The following is an 18391-nucleotide window of genomic DNA, read 5'->3' as shown; positions in this document are numbered from 1 at the left end:
CCTTGCAGGCAGAGCTCATTCAGATCCCTTGACAAATGATCCCTTTAAATGAAGATGTCAAGTATTGAAGAGCTTGCATAAGTGGTACCACACTTTGGTCCTTCCATAAAGGATATAAGGTTAAAGGTAAATTTTTTTCCAATAAAATGAAACCAGAAATTGTGACAAGAACACTAGTGAATGTAGTATCATTTCTGGTTTTAACTGGAGTGAGGATTGTGTAACATTCCTAATATATGTAATATAACATGTTATCTTTTCTTTCTCTAGGCAGTTCATAGCAGTTGAGAATGGTGCAGACCATCACTGTGAACCCAACACTTCTGTTTGGTATACATATTTTAGTGCAAATTTTGTTTTTTTTTTAAAGATGAACATTTTCCAGAATATGAAAACTTGGAGATAATTATTGTTCTCTTTTTTTCTCTTCATTGTTAAATGATAAAAGAATTTCTGACAACAGAATAGCTTTATTCAGGACAGTACTTATGACCTGAGACACTAATCATATCTTTAAAAAACTGACCACATATTAACATTAATTATAACTGTTCATATGTTGAACTGTGAAGCACATTGTTTCTAAGTGGGGCAATTTGATATTGCTCTCCAAACAGAAAACCAACTCTACAGTTGTCTCAAAAGCATAGAAATGAAGAACCTCTGTGAAAAAACATTGTCTCTTTCTGTTTCTGAAGCGAACAATTCCATAATGATGTAAGCCTCTCCCAACATCTGGATGTGGTGCTAAAGACAAAGCATTTTTGACATCAGCTGTGCAAAGAGGGCCTTTCCTTAAAATAACTTCTAGCCAAATTTGTAATCATCAGCATGCACAGAATGAAAAGAAGAGTGAAGATGACTTAGACAAGAGGTTGTTTCCTTGAACCACAAAAGGAAAATGTGAGATTGTACTTGCAACATTGCAGGGAAAGACATTTTTTTTTGTGTGTATATTGGACAGGTCTTTGTGGATTTAAATCAAGTCAGATGTCATCAAACGAATCTTCTCCTCCATCCTTACAGAAGTTTTCCTCATCTATGTCCCATGCTGCTGCTCCACCTACCCCATCTTTATCCTCAAGTCCACAATCTGGACTCTCAGGCCGACTTTCCAATGGCAGCTTCAGCACACAAAGCCTCACTAACTCCAGAGGATCTGTACATGGAATCTCCTTTTTGCTGCAGATTGGTCTCACTCGAGAAACAGTTACAATTGAGGCTCAAGATCTCTCCCTATCTGTTGTTAAAGACCTAGTGTGCTCTGTAGTTTATCAAAAGGTACAGTAGAACACAAAGTTTTACTGATTTTAATAATCCTGTTGCTATTATTTATATCTCTGGCTAGGCATTTGCTTCAGGTTTTAATGAACATACAAGAAGAGCTAAGATTAAATTACAAATTATGCTTCCCTACATTGTTGCCTCTGTTGTCTTTCATATTTTGAGGATTTGGTAGCATGAAGCTTTTTCTACCCATGAATACTCCACTGGAGATTCAGAATAATTGTCTTTCAGGATTCCAAATTGTGTGAAGAGATTGCCTGAATATAGAGGGCAGCCTTCTCTAGGAGCTTATCCTCAATATGCAGTATGAAGAATGAATGGGATGGGAATGTAGGAACAGAATCTGCTTGCCTACTTTTGTTCAATCCTTCTCTCGTTTGTTAAAGCCTCAAACAACTGAATAAGCTTTCTGTGAATAAAATATATGGATGGATTAGAGGTGGGTTTGAGAGCCAGTTTGGTGTAATGGTTAAGGCATCAGGCTAGAAACCAGGAGACTGTGAGTTCTAGTTTAGAACTTTAGGCATGAAGTGACTTTGGGCCAGTCAGTCACTCACAGCCCTGGGAAGCAGGCAATGGCAAACCACTTCCAAAATCTTGCCAAGATAACTGCAGGGACTTGTCCAGGCAGTTGCCAGGAGTCAACACTGACTCGAAGGTACCAAAAAAGAAAAGAACAAAAGAAAAGTAGATGGGTTGACAGTGCAGTCCTTTGGATGCCTGCTTAGTAAATAGTTTCATTGGGTTAAATAGATTTTATTCACGTGTTACACAATAATAGGCTTGCAATCTTTAGTGGAAATACGAATCTTGAACATATTGCTTGATTATTTATGGTATTGTTGCTTATAGGGAGGTTATAATAAAAAATTAGCATAATGGAAAATTCTGGTTTGTAGTTTGAATGTGACTAGCAAGTTTTTATCCTAGTGAGTATTTGTGTGATATGACTTGAGTTGATAAACTTTAGTTGTATTTGTAGCATGTCCTTCAAAGGTTGGCAGATGGTTTTGTTAGCATCAAAGCAGCATCAGAAAGAGGGCTAGATGAGACTGAAGGTGTATGTTATATTTCTGATACTATTTTCCCCACTGAAAGTTTAGGAGTAGACTTTAAATTTAGTATTACACTTCTCACTGCTAAGAAAAGAAATATTTTGAGATATGTGTATTAATGAGGTGAGCAGGAAAAGAGTGAGAGTCTGGGATTCACTCCCAATTTGTCCCTGGGAAAAATCTTAAAGGGAAAACATCAACCCAGGGGTGCTTTGGTGATTTGCCAAAAGCCAGACAGGAAATTTCTTAACCGAATGAGTATTTGAATGTGAACTTTTTACAACTGAACTCAGCATCTGGGCATCTATATTACAATAATCTTTTTAGATAAGAGCTCAAGAATTCTAGTTTATCCTACATTTGCATGTCCTGGTACTAGAAAATGAAAATACTAGAATCAGGAAGCCTAACTTCCTTTCTATTCATTGTGAAATTGCCTTGCTTTTTCAGAGTATGCAATGGATCAAAAATCCAACATGTCCTATGTTAAAAAGTATAATACATATGTTTACCAAGTTACGATTTCAACATTGGATTACAGTATTTGCAAGTAAAATTTTAGTTCAATTCCCAAGAAATTATTACAGATAAATAAACTGAATACTTTATTTCAGTATCAGTCTCAGCTTTTACAGTGTAATGAGGTACTATAAAAAATAATGCAACAATAAGATTATTAAATTTTCTTATTCTATACATTTTTGAATTGTTTCCTTTGTATTTAGACGACTTCAATTGCTTCTGCTTCATTGAACATTTTAAATATTTGCAACTAACAAAAATAGTTTCTCTTTTGTCACTTGGCAGTTTATATTACCATTTGTGTAGTTCACTTCGACACTTGGACAACATACTTCATTGTTTTAGGAGAAATCTCGCATTTACATTTTACAGTAAGCATTCATTCTTTCAAACTCATTTCTCAGATAATATGCGTGCTTTAGTTATTAATTCTAATATTATTGGCTACTACTAGTCTTTCTGTGTAGATACTTGTTATATTTTTTATTTTGTTCAGGCTTTTAAGTTAATGTCTTCCTGTTGGTTCCTGGCAACTTCCACTTGTACAAGCACTTGGCTAAAGTTCAGAAGCATGTTATAGGAAGCCAATTGTACTATGAAATGAGTAGAACTTCGGATTCTGATTTTATCCTTTGCAGTTGGCTTTACAATGGCTGTATGTGAACGAAAGCTCTTATTATGCCCACAGCAGCTGCAGAGTGAGCATATGTTCTATATAGACAACACACTTCTGATCAGGAAATAGGGAGGAGGGGTGCTTATATGTGGTGGATTTCTTTTTCATAAGGATTTTTACAGCTGGTGCACAGGTGGCAGTATAACTCCAGTTGCACAAGTAGATCTCGTAAGTAGATTGGATCCTTGCAAATCTTTGAGATGTGTAACACAGATTTAAAATAATATTTTAGACATGTATGTGTGTTATGAAAATATTTCAAAAGAAGCTATACTGATATGAGAAAAAAGTCACATTGAGATAATATTCTGAGGTCTATAGAAAGTGTGCAAAATATTATAAACATTTAACCTTCTAAAAACTCTTAATCAGGTAGGAGAGTTCACAACGAGGAAGGAATGAAGGAAAAACGGGACAGATGTTAAAGCAATATGCTTACAGGGTTACTGTCTTGGATTTCTGAGGGAATTGGCACACATTTAGATGGGTCCTCTGATACATAGAAAATATATTAAGTTCTGTTCAGGATTCACACAAAGCTTCATGGGAAAAAGCAATCAAATAATTTTTGGTCACTAACATGTGGCAATATTAAATCCAAGCTATTAATATCATCTATTTCCATCATTTGAGATATAAATGGAGAACAGAAAAGAAACCAATGCTTTCCAAGCAGAAGCCTACCAACTGAGCTGTTACATTAACAAAGGTAGAAATAATTGAAACTATTTTACCTGGTAAAAATGATTAATAGAAACCAACTCATGTAAAGAGAAATATGTATTCTTAGAAAATATAGTCCCAGATAAGCAGTTTAAAATTACTCTGAATTGATTAAATTTTCTAAGTTATGTAAGGTTGATTATGAAAGAAAAAATCCAGAAACCAGGTGCTGTTATCACTTGTAGAATTTAAAATATTGAAGTATGTCCTACTTACTCAATTTTTATACCACCTTTAAAAAAAAATACTTATTTTGGTCAACTCAAGGTGGCAGACATACCTAATACTCCTGCCTCCTATTTTTTCCCCATAACAACAACCTGTGAGGTGGGTTGGGCTGAGACAGAGTGACTGGCCCAAAGTCACCCAGCTAGCTTTCATGCCTAAGGTGGGAGTCTCCTGGTTTCTAGGCCAGCACCTTAACCACTAGACCAAATGGCTCTCAGTTGGTAGACTTCCGCTTGGAAAGTGTTGCTTGGTCGTTTTTGTAGCATCTTAGTGCCACCAGTAGTAATATTTTCATACTTATACTTTAAAAATACACTCTGATAAAATTTTATTTCTAATATTTGTATCCTATTTTTCCTCCAGATCTCTTTAATAAATTAAGGTGAGAAAGGAGTCCAAGGCCATTCAGTGTTTCATATCTAGATTAAGCCTAGGTGTCTCTGATCCAAATGGAACTTAATTACTACTTTGTGCTATCCTGCTCATGAGATTCTTATATAGAACCAAAGTTATCCAATTGGTCCTTTATTTTTAACATCACATGGCCAGGTTAAATGGCTGGAGAAACTCAGAAGTGTAAGAAGTTATTTGCATGTTGGGATTATTGTTCAGATATTGGATGCAAGTTCAGCAATGCAGCCAAGCTCCTGCTCCTTTATATAGAAGACCACCACACGGATAATAATATGAAGTAGATTATTGATTCTAGTTTCTCTTTGCATTTTCAGTTTTCTTGTTTATAAATTCACACTTGAAAAGATTTGTTGGACATAAAAATGTTAAATTGCAAATATTAAACTGTAGCTGTTCATTTGGGAACATCAATTTTTGAGTAATATTTTATTTTTTCATTTAATTAATTTCATTTGATCACTACCTATACAATTATTAAGTAGCAACAGTGTTTCAAACTTTTCTTAGAAATACCAGATATGACATCTGGGATTTTCTCCATGCACAATTAATATTTCTCTAACAGTACTTGTACTATATAGTAGGTAAGAAAAACTGTAGACTTAAGATAGGGTGGTCTTCATGGGATTTAATTTCTAGTTCTCTGATACTTCTCTGGTCATCATTGCTCTTCTCTTAACCTTCTCTAATTTGGCTGATTTCTTCTCCAAGAGTGGTTTTTAAAATTGGTTACAATACTCAAATTGAAGTTTGACTAATGCAGAATAAAATTAAACCATAATTCATATGATTTGAAACTGTATTCCTATTGATGTGGCCTTAAGTTCATTTGGGCTTTTTTGCAGTCATATCACACTGTGGATTTTTCCAGTTACCAGCTATTATTCCAAGACCTTTTTCACAAATACAATTACCAAGCCAATTATCTTCCATCTTACACATAGCCCTAAGTGAAGAACTTTACATTTCTCTGCTGAATTCATTCTGATTTTTTTAGCCCATATTTCAAACCTATTGGAATGGTTTCGAATTTTATTTTTCTCTTCTAGAATATTAGTTATCCTATCTGATTTTGTGCTGTTTGCAAATTTTATAAGGATACCTAAACCAAACTATTAAAACTATTCAAATGTTAAAGTATGCAGAACCCAAGACTGAACTTTGTAGCACCTATTTGATAACTCTGTCCAGTTGTGGCATACTTTCTCAAATGCTTTGCTGAAATCAAAATACACCTATATAATTCCTGTTAAGGCAACGGGCTAGAAACCAGGAGACTGAGAGTTCTAGTCCTGCTTTAGGCATGAAAGCCGGGTGGGTGACCTTGGGCCAGTCACTCTCTCTCAGACCATCTCACCTCACAGGGTTGTTGTGCAGAAAATAGGAGGAGGAAGGAGTATTTGGTATGTTCGTTGCCTTGAGTTATTTATAAAAATAATAAAGGCAGGATAGAAAATAAATAAATAATAAAATAAAATAAAAATGAGTTACGGTTAGTCTACCAAGGTTTATTACTGACAAATACATGCTAGTATTTCTCACATTATTTTCAGAGTGCATTTAGATTGATCTCTTTAGGGTCTGCTCTAGAATCTTCCCAGTTATTGCTGTCAGAGTGACTGATCTAAAGGTATTTCCCCTCCTCATCTTCAAGATTCAGATTTAAAGACCTTCTGATCACCTTGCCTTGCGTTGACCAAACACATTTCATTAGTCCTTTGGTGGGCCATTTGTTTTCCATTGTCCATCATTTAGATAACCCAGGTCATGGTCCCAGCAATCAACTCTTTTGTCAACTTCATTTGACAAAATGAAAATTGACCAAAAAAAAAAAAATCATCTGCATAGGAAATAATTCACCACTTCTGTCCTTTTTCTCAACAGCAATCGACTATTTTATGATGGGAGAAAAAGAAGTATATATGAAAATAGTTTATCTGGCCATTTCTAACTTCAGATCCTGAACTAGTAATCATAGTTAAATTAGATCAAATGTTTTATTTGTTTTCCCTAAACTTAATTTATTTAAAGTATTTTGATTTAACCTATTTTTCATTCCCAACCTAGTGCCTTACAACCCTGTGAGGTGCAATTACCAACATCCCTTGTTCTGCTGGCTGAAGAGGATGATGGGAGGTGGACCAGGGTATCGGAGGGAGGCTTTCCTAGAGTATGGGGCAGTATATCAGAATCCTAAAGCCTACCTGAATACAATAAAGTATTAATTTGCTGACAAAATAAGAGCAATTTCAGTATCCCTTGACAGGAGGTAATTCTAGAGACGTAGTTCTACCCCAGAACTCTGCTTCATTCCTGTACGTTGAGGTTCTGGTAAGGGATTTGAGAGAAGGGCTTTCTCTGATGTTATAGTTACTTTTCTTGCTTTTCATTTTTCATTGCAATCCTTTTTTCTGTTATCTGCTTTCTTTAATGTTTCCTCTTCTCTCTCCTGACATCCCTTAAAGTGGTGTTCTCTGTTATCTTCTCTTTTATCTGGTCTTATACACTCTAATCCTTTGAACTGCCAGAATTCATCTGATTCTGCATTTTTCTGTTTTATAGACCCCTTTTCCCACATGATTCAGCTTCATCCTTTGTGTTATTCCAGAGAGTTCTGACTTCTACCGTTGTCTTTAATTGATTCTTCAAAAAGCTAAGTGGCTTCTAATTCATGTTTCTGTTAAAGATTTCTCATTCTCATCATAAAAATGGTATCTTCAAAATACCATTTTCCTTAAGATATACTGCTGAGTTGTTTGATTTTTTTTCTATTTTGCTTTAAGCACTTAGCACTATCTTGCTATTGCTCTGCATGTGTGAAAGCTAGCAATGGTGTTCTGGATTTACTTGTGTCAAGTTTTTCAATTAAAGACACAACAGAAAGGTATGATTTTAGCCTTTGAGAATGTTTTTTTTTTCATTTGACAAGATGCCTCCTACCAGTCTTCAGTGGTAGATGAAAACTGAACAGTTTTTTTATGCTTTAATCTTTTCCCTAGAGAAAGTGTCTGTTTGGTCATTAACAGACATGTCATGATTCAGTTATGGGTTTTATACTGCTTTCATCTCATGCACAACATTAGTTGTGCTATTATAATCCTTGTTTAATTTCTAGCAAAACTGACAAGACTTTAAAAAAAGCCTGTGTGTGTGTTTCATTAAAATCATACATATATATGCTAATATTGGTAGGCAGATATATGCTGTTTTGAAGAATAAAACAAAAATGCCATTCTGTTATAAGCCTTTCTGCTCATATTTGGCAATGTCATCAGAGCCTAAAATGGTGTAAAGGTCAGGAAATATTTGTAAGGCACCAGGAAATGTAATGTACAGTGTTGTATCTCAAAACATTCACTCACATATGACTAGATTGCAAAGATGTGGCAATGTTTACTGTTTCTTATTATTTCTTTTTGCTTGGGTAATTTTGCTTACCTCAAAAAGGAATAGTATTATGGGTATCTATGTATATAAAATATCATTTATATTAGGGGGTTTGCTTTGGTTATTTATTTACAGTCAAAAACAAATATTTAAAATCATGCAGAAACAACAGAATGAATTTAAGCAGAATATATATCTCTAATACATCAATAGTATAACTATAATATTAAATACTAATTTCAGTGGCAACTGACCAAAATTTAGTGACTTGTCTAGAGATTGCAGAACACTTGTTGGCTAAATGGATGAGAATAGCTTCCTCTTCTGAATTACCATAACTATTAGTTAGGATGAGCTATTAGATCAGCATGCTGGCCATATAAAAAGTCAATGGAAAAAGATACTGTAGGTGAAATGATCTTATTCCTCTGCTTTTGGACAAGAATATTTCTGAAATGTGCAGTAATGTGAAAGGCAGAAATCAGGCAAGTGTAAAAGCTCACAGGATGTAAAATGTTGGCTAAATAATTAGCATTGAAAAAGGGTCTTCCAAGCAAGCCCACTCCATACAAGATGAGTTGAACTCAGATCCCCCTGGAGATCATTGTTGAGGACAAGTTTTGTTAGCTCCAACAAGGTCTGTTGAGGCTAAGCAAACTCAAACATTGATAAGGTAACCTGCAAAATTTTAAGACTGATTCAGTATCTTTTTTTCCCTTACAAAGTTACCTTGTAGCAGTGGTTCCCAACCTTTTTGGCACCAGGGACTGGTTTTGTGGAATACAATTTTTCCATGGACCAGGGTGGTGGTGGTTTTGAGATGATTCAAGCACTTCCTCTTTTTCCCGACCTTTTATTCTTTTTTCTTTGCGCCGTTTGGAGATAGCAGCCAATGGGCTTGCTTTCTCTGACTGAAGGCAGAGCTCAGGCAGTAATTTGAGCTGGAAATTGAGGTGACAGAGCCACATATGAGCCTCAGTAAAAATTAGCTCAGCTTTTAGTTCTAGCAGAGAGTTAGGGAGACACTTTGGAGTTTGTACAAAGGCTCTTAAAATTTGGGCTGAAGGGCTTGAGTCTTGGTAATTGCAGATCTGTGTGCTGCACAGAAGATGACTGATGACTTTGAAGGTATTTATCATTGGGGTGCATAATTGTTGCTGAAGGAGATATTTAAATACCTTAAATTGATCAATATAGAAATAATTTATTTTCTGTGGTTGATCGTGAATGGTCAGCTTTTTGGGAAAAAGACTGTTTGTTGTTGTTATTCGTTTAGTCGCTTCCGACTCTTCGTGACTTCATGGACCAGCCCACGCCAGAGCTTCCTGTCGGTCGTCAACACCCCCAGCTCCCCCAGGGATGAGTCCGTCACCTCTAGAATATCATCCATCCATCTTGCCCTTGGTCGGCCCCTCTTCCTTTTGCCTTCCACTCTCCCTACCATCAGCATCTTCTCCAGGGTGTCCTGTCTTCTCATTATGTGGCCAAAGTATTTCAGTTTTGCCTTTAATATCATTCCCTCAAGTGAACAGTCTGGCTTTATTTCCTGGAGGATGGACTGGTTGGATCTTCTTGCAGTCCAAGGCACTCTCAGAATTTTCCTCCAACACCACAGTTCAAAAGCATCGATCTTCCTTCGCTCAGCCTTCCTTATGGTCCAGCTCTCGCAGCCATATGTTACTACAGGGAACACCATTGCTTTAACTATGCGGGCCTTTGTTGTCAGTGTGATGTCTCTGCTCTTAACTATTTTATCGAGATTTGTCATTGCTCTTCTTCCAAGGATTAAGCGTCTTCTGATTTCCTGACTGCAGTCAGCATCTGCAGTAATCTTTGCACCTAGGAATACAAAGTCTTTCACTGCTTCTACATTTTCTCCCTCTATTTGCCAGTTATCAATCAAGCTGGTTGCCATAATCTTGGTTTTTTTGAGGTTTAGCTGCAAACCAGCTTTTGCACTTTCTTCTTTCACCTTCGTCATAAGGCTCCTCAGTTCCTCTTCACTTTCAGCCATCAAAGTGGTATCATCTGCATATCTGAGATTGTTAATGTTTCTTCCAGAGATTTTAACTCCAGCCTTGGATTCCTCAAGGCCAGCTTGTCGCATGATGTGTTCTGCATACAAGTTGAATAGGTAGGGTGAGAGTATACAGCCCTGCCGTACTCCTTTCCCAATCTTAAACCAGTCTGTTGTTCCGTGGTCTGTTCTTACTGTTGCTACTTGGTCGTTATACAGATTCTTCAGGAGGCATACAAGATGACTTGGTATCCCCATACCACTAAGAACTTGCCACAATTTGTTATGGTCCACACAGTCAAAGGCTTTAGAATAGTCAATAAAACAGAAATAGATGTTTTTCTGAAACTCCCTGGCTTTTTCCATTATCCAGCGGATATTGGCAATTTGGTCTCTAGTTCCTCTGCCTTTTCTAAAGCCAGCTTGTACATCTGGCAATTCTCGCTCCATGAACTGCTGAAGTCTACCTTGCAGGATCTTGAGCATTACCTTACTGGCATGTGAAATGAGTGCCACTGTTCGATAGTTTGAACATTCTTTAGTGTTTCCCTTTTTTGGTATGGGGATATAAGTTGATTTTTTCCAGTCTGATGGCCATTCTTGTGTTTTCCAAATTTGCTGGCATATAGCATGCATTACCTTGACAGCATCATCTTGCAAGATTTTGAACAGTTCAGCTGGGATGCCGTCGTCTCCTGTTGCCTTGTTATTAGCAATGCTTCTAAAGGCCCACTCAACCTCACTCTTCAGGATGTCTGGCTCTAGCTCACCGACCACACCGTCAAAGCTATCCCCGATATTGTTATCCTTCCTATACAGGTTTTCTGTATATTCTTGCCACCTTTTCTTGATCTCTTCTTCTTCTGTTAGGTCCTTGCCATCTTTGTTTTTGATCATACCCATTTTTGCCTGGAATTTACCTCCGATGTTTCTAATTTTCTGGAAGAGGTCTCTTGTCCTTCCTATTCTATTGTCTTCTTCCACTTCCGCACATTGCTTGTTTAAAAATAATTCCTTATCTCTTCTGGCTAACCTCTGGAATTTTGCATTTAATTGGGCATATCTCCCCCTATCACTGTTGCCTTTTGCTTTCCTTCTTTCTTGGGCTACTTCTAGTGTCTCAGCAGACAGCCATTTTGCCTTCTTGGTTTTCTCTTTCTTTGGGATGTATTTTGTTGCTGCCTCCTGAACAATGCTGCCAACTTCTGTCCAGAGTTCTTCCGGGACCCTATCTACTAAGTCCAGTCCCTTAAATCTATTCTTCACCTCCACTGCATATTCCTTAGGAATATTAGTGAGCTGATATCTAGCTGATCTGTGGGTCTTCCGTAATCTCTTTAGTCTGATCCTAAATTGTGCAAGAAGAAGTTCGTGATCTGAACTACAGTCAGCTCCAGGCCTTGTTTTTACCGACTGTACAGATGTCCGCCACCTTTGGCTGCAAAGGATGTAATCAATCTGATTTCGGTGTTGTCCATCTGGTGAAGTCCATGTATAAAGCCGTCTCTTAGGTTGTTGGAAGAGAGTGTTTGTTATGCAGAGTGAATTGTCTTGGCAAAATTCTATCAGCCTGTGTCCTGCTTCGTTTTGTTCTCCCAGGCCATACTTACCTGTAATTCGAGGTGTCATTTGACTGCCCACCTTAGCATTCCAGTCTCCTGTGATGAAAATAACATCTCTTTTAGGCGTGTTGTCCAGTAGGTGCTGCAGATCCTCATAGAACTGCTCTACTTCAGCTTCTTCAGCATTTGTGGTTGGGGCGTATATTTGGATCACTGTGATGTTAGATGGCTTGCCCTGAATTCGAATTGAGATCATTCTGTCGTTTTTTGGATTGTATCCAAGCACTGCTTTAGCCACTTTACTATTAATTATGAAGGCTACTCCATTTCTTCTGTGGTCCTCTTGTCCGCAGTAGTAGATATGGTGGTCATTTGATGTGAAGTGGCCCATTCCAGTCCATTTTAGTTCACTGATGCCCAGAATGTCTATCTTTAATCTTGACATCTCACCAATAACCACATCCAATTTGCCCTGGCTCATAGATCTTACATTCCAGGTTCCAATGGTGTGTTGATCCTTAGAACATCGGATTCGCCGTTCACCACCAGCACCGTCGGCCGCTAGCCGTCCTTCCGGCTTTGAGCTAGCTGCGTCATCACGTCTGGGGCTAGTTGAGCTCATCCTCTGTTCCTCCCCAGTAGCATTTTGACCATCTTCCGACCTGGGGGTCTCATCTTCCGATGGTATACCGACATATCTCTGGTTGTACTGATCCATTTAGTTTTCACGGCAAGAATACTGAGGTGGGTTGCCATTACCTTCCCCAGGGATCGCATTTAGTCTGACCTCTCTGTCATGACCTTCCCGTCTTGGGTGGCCCTTCACGGTTTAGCTCATGGCATCATTGAGGTGCTCAAGCTCCAGCACCACGACAAGGTAACGATCCTTTGCTGAAGGGGAAAAAGACTACCACTGATTTATTGTAATTTATTATCAGTCTTTTATGTCTACAATAAGAGACAAGGGCTTAGAGGTCCTGTCTAAAGCCCATTTGAACTATAGAGAGGATAGCTGCATCATCAGCATATAGAAGAACCAAAACAGTTTTATTGGCCAGCTTTGAGGGATGAAACTCAGATTTTGTCAAACCTTGAACTGAATAATTAATTTAAAAAATGGGGCGTCGGGATACATCCTCATTTCCACCCCTTTTTGGATAGGAATTAGGGAAGACAGAAAACCTGAAATACTATAACCGATATGCATTATAATATTTCATGTAAACATATAATCAAGCAAAGAAGGTATTGATTTGTAAAGGAGTAGCCAGTCTTGCCTAAAGTCTATCTCTTGGAGTTGAAGTAAAATTGCTCCCTTTAAATTAATAAGGGCAATGTAAAGAATATCCTGAGGGCAGGCGATACATTTAAAAAAATAATGCAAGACAATATTTTTTTGAACATTGATCTTCCTACCTGAAATCTGCTTTGCTCCTCTACCAGAATACTGTCTGCACCTTCCAGCTGACTAATTTTTCATGAAGATGTTTAATGTATGGCTTATTATACTGTACTTAACTGGGTGGTGTTTATTATACATTCTGTTATTGTAAAAAGCAAAATGGCTGTGCGGACTGCATAACTCTATATAATTCAGATAAAAGTTCTAAATGAGCAGATGCTAAAACAACCCTCTTTTTTAAATCTCTAATTTTTCTAGGATTAAGAGGACAACAGCTTGTGATTTCCTCATCTTCTCAGGTTTCCATTAAAAACAATGTCTTTCAATTATCTTTTTAAAAAAGAAGTCTTTTTCCCCCTTATGAGAAATCACTCTTTCTGCTCTATCTCACTGCATCAGACTTACTTCTATGAGCTGTTTCTGCTTATGTTGGACTGAGAACTTCCTTATCCTTTTAACTGTTTCTTTGAAGCTGTTTTCCATTGTTGTCTATTTGATTGTAATGTATTCTATACCATCTGCAAGGAATAGATTTCAGACTTGACCTATCTTATTTTCATCTTTTCTCGTAAATGCTAAGCCTTACGTTTCTAAAACAATCACTCAGTATTTGTGGTTTTCTTTACATGTATATTATTTGATAACTAGAGTTAAAATGAAATGTTAAGACTCCTAGGAATCAGAATTTATTTTACAAGGTGGAAAATGAGAATATAAAGTAATTTTTTTAAAATATTAGATTATTTAGAAGTGTTATGCTTATTTTGAATCTTGTATTTTAGCAAAAATAATTTTCTTTCAAAAGCTGAACTAGCTATAACTTTTTAATACTTACCTTCATAAGCAGCAATGAATTGACAAAACATTTAAAATATGTTTTCTATAAGAAATTTACATGCAAGAAAGGAAGTACCAGATATTGTTTTTCTTTTTGTGATCAAGCAAAATGGTTAACAGAGCCACCCCTCCAAAAAATTACACATTTATTTATTTATTTATTAAATTTATCCACCGCCTAGTCTCGTTCGAGGACGACTCTGGGCGGCTTACAATAAATAAAAGAATCAAAATTCATTATACAATATAATAAATAGAAAATGTAAAATGTAAAATATTGTCTGAACGGGCAGGAACCACGCTGAGACGAGGAATAAGTCTCCAGTGTTTTATTACTGCTACTTTAGATAGAAAATCCTAACAAACTGAAGAAGCATGAGAAAACCCATATAGATAAACCCCAAAAGTCAAGGCGGGTCTGTTCTGTGTCTCTTTGAATGACTGCTCAATTCCTTGCTACTACGCATGCGTTTTCCCCCCTGGATAGGGGCGCCCTCCTCACCATCAGTGCTCATGACAAATATAGCATATAAAATCTAAAATCTAAAATCTAAGATGGTCATGATGGAATTTATGGGGGCTACATCACGGCATCAGCCACCTCCACGATCTACTGTCCTCCCTCTTGCCCCAAGCCAGGTTTTAACTCCCTTTCTAAAGGCCAGGAGAGTGGGGGCCAGCCTAACCACTGGGGGTAAGTTATTCCAAAGGGTGGGGGCCACGGCAGAGAAGACCGTCCTCCTGGACCCTGCCAGTTGGCAATCTTTCATGGACAGGGTCCGTAATATGCCCTCTCTGCCTTTGAACAAACTGTGGCATAAGTATGATTCTCTACTAGCTTGAATGCTCAAATTGTGTATGTTTAAAAAGAACAGTTTCCCATAGTCTCTTCAATAGTCATATATTCTTACTGTGACATAGGAGTAACTTTATTAATAAAAACAAAAGACAGAGCAAGTATGAGTGCAAGTTGTAATGATTGATTTTGATTTTAATAGTTACTTGAGCAGTACATTAAGCATTGCTTCTACAATATTGCAAATCAGGAAGTTGCATTTTGAAATTCATTATTTATGGGATTAATTATTTATGGGATTATGGTAGTTGGTAATCAGTTACAAGTTTTTTTTTTAATCTAGTACTGTATAATTAGATCATACTTTTCTTCAGTGACTATCCGGACCTGTAAAGTAGTATTGTTCTGTTGCCCTGCTATTCCAAGCTTTGTTTTATTTTGTTTTAGCTTTTCATAATATACTTTAGCTTTCGAAAAAAGATGATTTACTTTAAGCGTTCTTACCTTGATATAATTTCATTTAGGCTAAAAAGTTAATTTTTTCAATTTACATAGCTGCCCATCTCACATGTGTGACTCTGATAATTATTAGTGACAAAAACTTAAATGGTTATTATATATCCCCTGTCAGCCTTACCCTCTACATCCCCAAAGATGTATAAGGAACTCTAGCTAAAATCCTTTCACTTTTTCTTGATTTATATCAAATTATCTTTACTGAGCTCTTAATGTCCTCACAAGAAAAACACATATCATTTAATGAAGTGTCAGACAACTGGAGGATACTAAATGTTGTCTCTATCTTCAAAAAGGGGGGGGAAAAGGAATATTAAGGGAATTATGGGTAAATCGGTTTGATATTAATACTTGGGGATATTCTAGAGCAGATATTAAGAACATTGATCTGTAATGTGCTAAATGCCTGGACTCCTCATGAATTTGTCAAGAATGTGTCTTGGCAGACTAATCTAATTTTGTTTTTAATTGACTAGATTCTATAGTATATTGTGGGAATAATATAGTAATAATATATCTTGATTTAACCAAAGTATATGACATTCTGGTTAGCAAGTTAAACATGGGCTGGGTGGCATGATAATTAAATGGATATACAGCTGGCTTCAAAATTATATTGAAAGAGTATTCATTAATAGCTCCTCATCAGACTGGAGTAAGAAACAATACAGCTTCTTGAGAATACTGTGTGGATTTATCCCTTGATTAATCTGAATATTTCTAATGAATTTATATAGGGCATGGGAGAAAGGTGGGGGGCAGTTTAGTGAGAAGATTCTAAACTTATGAATCTTATAAACAATGAGTGCTGTGTCTGCCTTTACTGTTGAATAGCATTGTACATGCTTCTTGTGGAAAGCTGTTTCTCACAGACAGCTAAAATATTTGCTATGTGCAGTAACAAGATTTACAACATATTAGAAGCCATACCTTGGTTTTAATTAGCACCCCCACCCCATGGTGCGACTTCTCATGCTGTACCCTATACTATTGTACAAAGTTCTCTGAGGATGTGCAGGTGTTTTTTAGTTAGGAGAGACAGGAAAACCCTGTTCCACAAATAGCGTTCTGGTTCCATGTTACTAGACCCAGTCTATTACCCAGTAAACATGTATTTTATGTTTGGATGACAGTTATATCGGCTTGACAATTAGTAAAAGGAAAGAGAAATATAATTCTGCTCAATTAATAGTTACTTACTTTCTTAATTTGTATCAGTGTAAATTAATAAATGTACTAGGAATTTGAGGATAGTTACAAGATAATTCTCTGAGAATCATTTCTGGCACTTCCTCTTCACTAGCCTTCAGTACAAAGCAGGTTGACCTAATGGAATTTTCAAATGGAGAGAGAGTAGCTTTCATTGAGGGAAATTTCAGCTGAGTAATCAGTGTTTTGGATGACTGCATTAGTTGTCCAAGTGATTCTACAATAGCTATTTAATATAAGGTTAAATAATGGGAAAGTCAGCCTGGGATATGGTTTCATGTTCATGTAGGTTTTGATCTAGGCAAGCCTAGACATGTCCTTTATTCAGGGGAATGGTCTAGTAGGTGGGAAGGGCCATACAGCATTATGATTATAATCAGTCTCATGATTAGCTGCTGGTACATAGATATACCACACCCAAGTGCCTAAAACTTGTAAAGAGTTGGCAAATAATAAAGTACAAGATCTTTTCAGAAACACTGCTGTGTAAGTTTTCAAATATATATAAGATTTAGACCTTCAAAAAATAAGTATTAATTTACTAATTAACATGATTTCTATGCTGCTCCACTGTTACTACTCTGGGTGGTTTACAAGAATTTTAAAAAAATCAATCTAAAATGTACACAATACTTAGTAAAAACCAATAATAAAAATATGGCTGTATTCCTCCCCACATAAGCTGTAAAACCTGCTTAAAAAGGAAGGCTTTCAGAAGCTTCTTGGGAGCTAGAAGGGAAGGGGCCAAACCTGTCTCCAGGGGCAAAGTCTTCAAAAGACTATAAGCAAGAGAAAAAATCTTGCTGTCTAGCTCATACCCTAAAGAACTATTAAAGACACATTTGTTGAGCTAGATAGGCATGCATACTTGCCCCTAACCATGGCAGAAATTTGCCCTGGCTATACTTTTTCCCCTATTCTCTGCTATGATGTTTTCTGCTCATCCGGTGCCTGTGAGTGAGGCAGGCTTTAACTGGTGTTAAAGAAGTGCTTTCTCCCTTATTTTGACACTATCAAAGGTTACTTCAAAAGTATATATTTGTCACCTATTGCTTGGAGAGAAGTCAGACGGCTGCAGTAACTTGAAATAGAGACAGTAGAGGTAAAATAGGGATTAGCAATGGCAACAGGAAATGTCATGCCAGTTTGCTGACGACTCAAGGATTGATGAATAGTTCTTCAGCTCAGCAACTGGGAAAACACACGTTTTTTAAATTTCATTAGCCAAATGATAAATCTCTGAATTAATATAATGCAAGCCAAGAAGACGCAGACCAAATAAGAATCTAAGAGCCCTCTTGGATCAGAACAGTAGTGCCCTTTTACTTCTGTCCTTCTATCTGATTGCTTATAGCTTTAAAGCCATTTAAGTTGTTGTTGGCATGGCAATTTGGGGTCTCATATCAGCTTGTTCTGTCCAGAGTCGTCAAAAGTCAGGTGGCATACAAGTTTAATAATAAATAAATAATGTAAGAACAGATATGGTTGGCTTAGCTACGTGATCATGGCAGAGAAAGAAAAATAAGTGATTCTTTGCCATTATTTCATTTTGAGTGTATATAAAGATATCCTCAGGAAAGCATAGCTAGTAGTGTGGACCAAGTAATTTCTATTAACTGTTTTGCTTCCTTTCTCTGCTGAATTTTTGTAATTCCATGCTGCACCCTCCTCATGGTAATAATTTTATTTTGAAAAATATTCCTGATAATGTCTAAGATATGCTTAGATACAGGGAAGGAGGGTTGTATATGCTAAGCCAT

General features: G+C 36.8%; 1 protein-coding gene across 1 annotated transcript in view; it reads left to right on the top strand.

The window, feature by feature from the left end:
* Positions 1 to 378: 378 nt before the first annotated feature.
* Positions 379 to 18391, top strand: part of PRKD3 (protein kinase D3) — a 44434-nt gene continuing 26421 nt past the window's right edge. Inside the window, exon 1 of the mRNA XM_063305867.1 lies at positions 379 to 1281. Within this exon, the coding sequence (XP_063161937.1) occupies positions 991 to 1281 (291 nt within the window). The 5' untranslated portion in view covers positions 379 to 990. The remainder of the gene's footprint in view (positions 1282 to 18391) is intronic.

The sequence above is a fragment of the Candoia aspera genome, chromosome 1, assembly GCF_035149785.1.
Source record: "Candoia aspera isolate rCanAsp1 chromosome 1, rCanAsp1.hap2, whole genome shotgun sequence".
NCBI lineage: Eukaryota > Metazoa > Chordata > Lepidosauria > Squamata > Boidae > Candoia > Candoia aspera.
Note: the sequence above shows the minus strand (reverse complement) of the source record. Positions and strands in the feature narration are given on the sequence as shown.